The 7,030-nt window shown below is 39.9% G+C and overlaps 1 protein-coding gene across 1 annotated transcript; it reads right to left on the reverse strand.

Moving 5' to 3' along the window:
• Window positions 1–590: 590 nt before the first annotated feature.
• On the reverse strand, window positions 591–3,237 carry NECHADRAFT_54501 (uncharacterized protein; the record flags this gene model as incomplete). The annotated part of the gene is made up of 9 exons (XM_003040939.1): window positions 591–783; window positions 833–876; window positions 927–1,641; window positions 1,703–1,817; window positions 1,872–2,225; window positions 2,451–2,741; window positions 2,824–2,960; window positions 3,017–3,137; window positions 3,201–3,237. 9 exons carry the CDS (start codon window positions 3,235–3,237, stop codon window positions 591–593), a joined length of 2,007 nt encoding a protein of 668 aa, XP_003040985.1.
• Window positions 3,238–7,030: the final 3,793 nt, after the last annotated feature.

Below are 7,030 nucleotides of genomic sequence, written 5' to 3' on the forward strand. Positions count from 1 at the left end.
CTGACCGTTGAAGCTAGCCTTGCCTGATTTACAATGGCTGTTGGTTACACGAGGCGGGACACGCCAAGAAATCCCTCAAAGGCCGGATCAGGTATACCGCAGTCATTTCCCCATCGCCACCGAGTCATAGCTCCCGTATTACTGACTGTTTGATTGTTGTGTGACTCACTGATTGGTTTTCTTTTTTCTTTTTCGCCTTCTTTTCGTTTCTGCTTTCTCTTTGACGAATTTAGAACCTTCGATGCCAGGAGCCTCCGGAGTTATGGGTGGCCGCGACAACACAGGTAATTCCAGATTGATGCCAATACTTCGAGACCGCCCACTGATTTTGGCCATATTCCCAATTACATAGAAATATTGAAGTGAAGTCATTTGTGGAAACCAACAAATGCATTGCAGTTGACAACGTGAGCAATGCTTTTACTATCTGCGTACCTAGCGGCCCAGTGTATAACCCGAGCTCATGTCAGCTAAAAGTGAATAGAGCCCCAATTCGAGGTCCCTGTGTAGCAAATGTTCGCGCCCGTCGAAAAGACCTTGTGTAGAAACCTCTCTAACCAATCTAGCTGAAAGACTAATAGATGGTGGAATCAAGATGACTTGGGAGGGTCCTCCAAAATTTGCCCATCGGGTAACATGATGGCTCGGTCAAGAGCATATGGAAGACCTCGGTGGCGACCTCGGATCATCATCAGGCACATTACGACCTTGCTAAAGGTATTAAACATGCCACTCAAAGAAGTGCTAACAGTTGGGTAGCCAAGACTCAGGCCAACGTTGCCACTGAGATTTATGAGTCAGAGTCCGCCGAGTTGGTAATGGGGTCACTTACTATGCCGAGGTCACCTCGAAGAGAATCGAAAAGACAGAGAAGGCCTAGCCACCATTAGACGCGTCCATTTGTCAAGAGCACTCTGCCTTCTTACCGGCTCATCAACATTGGCAACCCTGTCTGATTCGGCAATGATTATGCAAAAGGTGCCCAAGAAGATGTACCACAAATCGAAGCCAAGCTGGTTCTTCATATGTGTTACCAAATACGTCTTGCTATTTTCCTCATCCGGTGATTCTTCATCTTTCCACAGTCCAAGTGACTTCTCCTCATAAGTGTTGGAAGAGCGAATGCTGAGAGCGATGGGAAAGACGGCGATATACATCATAACTAGCAGACTGAGCTGCACAGCTGGGTCGACGTTGGCCAAGTTGAAGGTGGCAGTGCCGGTATGACGCGCTGAAGCAGCCTGGAAGATGGCCGCCGGGATACGCGCGTCAAGGGATAAGGACGCGACTTCGGGGTTGTGGAGGTCAAGAAGGATGATGAGGAGGACGTCGACAAAGTTGAGGGCAAAGATTATAGCGAAGAGGATCCAAGTTGGTTGGCTGGGGAAGAGCAGAGTGTAGCACCTACGAGGGTGGTCAAGCAGGAATGCAAGGGGCTCCTGTGTAGAAGAATGCTTAGGCGTGACCTTGGCCATGATCCAAATGACCAGACGGAGGAAGACTGGGTACAGCGTATTGCCAGCAAAGGCGAGGAAGCTCATCAGGATCATGGGGAATTTGGCATCGCGGAATGATATCATCGAGTCGGGCGTGAGTGAGAAGCCAAGGTTATCCACCATTGTCTGGGCGGAATAAATGGCCCTGCACAATGCGTCGATCTTAGCCTTTGCTCCCAACGTTAGACCCAGATAGAAGGGCTTACCACCAGTTCTTGTCCTGTCCAATTGACTCAAGATAGTCCGTGTACTTGGGGTTTGCCGTCTGAATCCAGCCGATGAGGCAGATGACGCCAAACAGGTGCATACCGAAGAAATAAGCTACAATTGGTAAGTTTACAGTGCAACCCGGCTGGAGGTTCATCTTTTGCTCACCAATCACGATCTTGAGCAAGAGCTTCAAGCTGCGATACTCAATACCACCTAGTACCTCCAAGTCATCAGACGTCAGGTTACGGAACTGTGAATTACGGCCAATAGTAGCCTGACGCGAGAGGAACGGTGTGTCGTTCAAGGCTGGAGGCTTCTGAGGGGTAGGAGTCGGAGGACGGGGTCTAGGCTTGGTCTCGGATCCAAGAAGCAAGATGGATGCAGCGACATCAGCGACACGATCCATGGAACGAGCTGCAGTCATCTGGATGCCGTCACGGTCACTGAATCGGCGGCGAAGGCGTAGAGCTGGGCCCTCGTTATTAGAGGTTGCGCTGGACACTGGCTTGATGCGGTCATCTTGGGTCTGTTAGCTTGTGCTGTTGCTCTTGGGCAAGGACCATACCATTATTGCCATTGATACCTTCTACAAATGAGAACATTAGCCATAATGCGGAACAAGCAAGCTACAGAGCCTTACCATCATCGCTATCAACATCAATTCTGGCTCTTCTAGTTTCTTCAACAATGGGGTGTCCTGGAAGCGTTAATAGTTATGCTGCGCATGAGGCCTGAAAGTCTTACCGCGCTCGCGGTCCTGCGGCGACGGAATGTAGAGAGTGGTATCGTCTTTATGCTTCTCGGTAGAAGTGTCAAAGGTGATGGTGGTGGTGCGCGCGAGTGGTCTTTCACTATCCGGGCTCATCACCGGAGCTTGACTAGGGCTTTCGCCGGTTGTCCCGGCATCGTTACCACTTGCTACCGCGACGGGAAGCTTTCCAGCTGTGTCAGGGGCTTTTATCGTCGACGTATCGGGAATGTCTTCGGGGTCCGCTTCAGAACTACCCGGCTGTCGGCGAGGGTGCAGTTGGGGCGCTAGTCACATCACCACGTTAGCCCCCTCGTGCACATGCAACTTGATACGAAGCGCCGCAGCCATGCTTGAAAGATCGCTCACCAAGACGCTTAAGGTGGCTCCTGAACCAGTGTAGGCGTACGACGACGACAATAATGTTGACGAAGCCGAGATTCGTAAGCATAGGAACAAAGTAGATGTAGAGTTGCTGGTAAGTCTTGAGCTCCTTCACATCGACCCTGCAAAGAGCAGAGAAGCGGTCAGCCAAAGAAACAGAGGCGGATAAGCGACGCACGTATTCAGGCCAGATTCTGTCGACGAGCTGGCCCCGAAAAAGAAGCAATCAATGGCTTTGAGATTCCCGTAGGGGTACAGAATGGGAATGGCAAGCAAACACATCAAGATGATGTACGCATCTAGGCAAATCCGTCATCAGCCATGAATGCAAGATACCTCGTGTGAGAAGTGGGTAGCATCACAATGCAGCGTCAAAAAGTTAATAGGCGGCAACCACATGTTGGGCGAGAGGAGGCAGCTGGTACAGAGACTTCAGTTGGAGAAGCAATACAGAGGTTCCAAAGGTACTGAGAGAAATAAAACAAGGGAGAGGAACTTTTTACGTGATGCTCTTCAATTTTGGGTGAGCAATTTATTTCCCAGACCTTCGGGCTCCTCGGTGTCGATCCTGATGTGGTTAATGAGGAGAGGGCTTGTCAGATGCATGCTAAAAAATGCCAAGCAAAGCTTGATTTGACCCTTGCTCGATTCACCAACGGGGGAAACAAGGCTAGCCACTTCTTGGCTAGCGATGGACGTTCAGGGGGGGCACAGCCCTCCAGCTGGAGGCCTCTGTCTACCAACCACGACGCGAGGGGTGAGATCAGGTGTTGATTAAGCTCGTCATTGGCATCACACATCCCGGTTCGATGCCGGTCTCTCAAGGAAATCCTCCGGTCCGGAGATGACGTCGAGCAGGGCTGTGAGCCTCCACGCGTCGGTACCAACCTGGAACCCCTCACGGGCTTGATAGCGCGACCTCTAACGAATCTCCTGCGTTACACGGCATGATCCACATCTAGGTTCGCCCTGAGTGAATGGCCACGGTGGTGGGAGGAGCAGGACGATCAGACCTGTTGTGGCATCAGCGACATGATGGCGCTGAGACATGATAAACAAGGTACCCGGGAGAGACGGTAGCCTTACTCGGTATCCCGTTTGGCGTGGAATACACTAGAGAAAACAGATGAGGACAGAGAATTCGACAATAGTATTCTGTCACCGGCTGGTTTCAGCGGGCGTATTACCCTGGGTGTGGCTGTGATATAACGTCTCAGCCCGCTCATCATTTCCCGTATCAGCAATCTCGCTCGTTTAATCAACCAGCGATTTCCTTGCCTCCATGATTGTGGCAAAGTGTTGAAACGGTTTCCGCTAGAGCAAAGACGCTATTCGAAAGCAAGACACCCACCACCTCGCATACTGCGCTAACTCAAATAATAAGCTTCTTTCCCCTCCGCTTCCCTCGTGTACACTAATTACAAGAACAAAGAAAACAGAGTTTATCAGTGAACCCACAGCGTCGTCATCCGGTCTGTCGAATGGCCACCGAAACACGCTGCTAGGTCCAGATCTGACATGAACACGTTCTCCATCTCCCGTCCTCAAACAAGCTTAATTGTTTGGTTGGCAACATTCTTAAAGTGATACATTCCTCCACTGTAGGCAAGCAATGTGAAAACTCCAACTCGATAGAAAGAGTCAGGCTCCTCCGCAGGATGGATGACAATCCCCCATGCATTCCTCGGCAGGCTTTCATCCTTGCAACACTTCCAGTCTTCGCTGTCGACGTAGTCTTTCCAAATAGTGCGACACAGGGGGTTGCGCTCAACAAAAGCGCTGTGCAACTCCTTGTGGTTCTCTTTCGGGTTCGCGTACCATATCAACGGATCCCAAGGGCTTGTGGCAGCGCAGCAGCTCAAGACCAGCAGCAACCTCATCCTCCCCGGTTGCTGAACGGTTCTGACTTCTGAGGACCAATCCAGGTAGCACGTTCCGTAATTATCTGCAAAGTACCCCAACGCGAAACCAGCCCTATGCCTCATCAGCACGTCTGAAGGAAAAGGAGCCACTTTGCCAGAAACCCTACCCGTTGGCTCATATGGGTCTAGCGACCCAGGCGAGCTAACCTAGTAAGCTAAGTTAGCTATAAAATTATAATATAGACCCCGCACTTAGTAATATCCTTATTTATATATAATTACTACCTATTTTAGCTATATTTTATAATATTAATGAATAAAAAATACCTCTCTTATATCTATCTTTATTATACTAAGTAATATAAATCTTAAGGCCGCCTAGGAAGTTATAATAATTATGGGATTCCTAAGGGATAAACTAGTTATATTAATTTATATTAATAAAAGAGAATATTATATAGCCTTAAAGGGTAATATAAATTATATTTAGTAATATACTTAAGGGTATTAAATATAACTAAGTTATATTAATAGCTAAGGTAATTAATATATAAGAAAGTATAAAAAATATATTTTATATATTTATAATTAACCTTCTAGATTAATATTCTCTAGGTTTAGTCTAAGGTAAGATTAATATTCTTAATATTTAGTCCTTAGATTAATATAAGTAATATTTAGTCCCTTTAGTCCCTTACTTAATTAAAGTATTTCTATTATAATTCCCCGCCTAGCTTATATTATAGCTATAATATAAGGCTCTCTCTTTATTAGTTTTACCCTTAAGATTAATTTTAGCGATTAAATATTATTAATAAGTAACTTTAATTTATAAATTTTTTTTTTTATTAATATAATATTAAATTAAGTTTTTAAGTATATTTCTTTATAAAAACTTTCTAAAGTATAAGGTCTTTTTATTTATATTAAGGCTTTTAATTTTAAAATTATATTTTATATTTATTATTTTTATTAAGGCTTATTTTATAAGGTAATTTTTAATTATTTTAATTATTATTTTAATTATATTAATATAAAAGTAATATATAATAGGGCTAATATAGCTTTTTTTTATAAATATATATTAATATTCCTTTATAGCTATTAGCTAATTTTTTATAATTATAAAAAATATTTAAAAATATAAGTACTTAGAAGATAAAAAGGCTATAATAAAGGCTACTTTAAAAGAAATAATAATTAAATTTATTTATATTTAGAAATAAAAGAGATTACTTAAAGTATATAATAATAAGGCTTTTAAGTATAGCCTATATACTTTAAAAGAGTTTAATAAGCTCTATAAAGAATTATTTATTATTATAAAGGTATATTTCTTTAGGGCTATTAATTTAATTAATTAGAATATTATTAGTCTTAATAATTTTATACTTAGTATTATTAATAAAAATTCTTTAAAAGGTATTATATATTAATAAGGTATTCTAAGGGTTCTTATATATTTTCTAAATTAAAATAATCTTTTTATTTAATAAAATATATTATTTTATTATTAATTTTATTTATATTAAGGATAGCTTTTATAATATATTCTTTTAGTTTATTAATTTCTATATTAGGTTTATTATTTATTTTTACTTAGATAATATCTTATATTAATTTAAATAATAAAATATAAAAGATTAAATAAAGCTTAATTTTAGATAATAAATTTAGTTTATAGTTATTTTTTAAGATTTTTTATTTAATTTTATAGGGTTTAATATATTTATAATTAAGTTTTTTATTTTATTATTTTATTTTAATATTTTTTATTATAAGATAAATTATATCTCTCTCTAAGAAAATTAATCTCTTAATTTTTTTTTTATTAATATAATTTATTATTTTATTTCTAATAAATTTAAGTTCTATATATATTTCTTTATATAGATTATATAATTAATTATTAATAAAGATTATCTTAGGGTTAATAATAATATCTTATAATTATTAATAAATATTTAAAATAAATCCGAAATTAATATAAGCTAATATAGTTTTTATACTTTTATTTATAGCTATATTATAGGCTAGTTAGGTAATTAATAATTTCTTAATTTAATTAATTTATTTATAATTAATATAATATTAAAGGTATTATTTTAATATTTAATTTATATATTTTATTTATTTATTTCTTTCTTTATAATATATAATAAAGAATTTATAATTAATCCCTAGGTATCTTATAAAGCTTTATTAAAACTTAGATATAAATAATAATCCTTAATTAATAATAATCTTAAGTAATATATTATATATCTTAATAATATAAAAACCAAAAAAATAAGTAAATTCTTTAATTATTATTAATTCTCTATAAGGTA

Source organism: Fusarium vanettenii (assembly GCF_000151355.1).
Source record: "Fusarium vanettenii 77-13-4 chromosome 13 genomic scaffold NECHAsca_55_chr13_4_0, whole genome shotgun sequence".
NCBI lineage: Eukaryota > Fungi > Ascomycota > Sordariomycetes > Hypocreales > Nectriaceae > Fusarium > Fusarium vanettenii.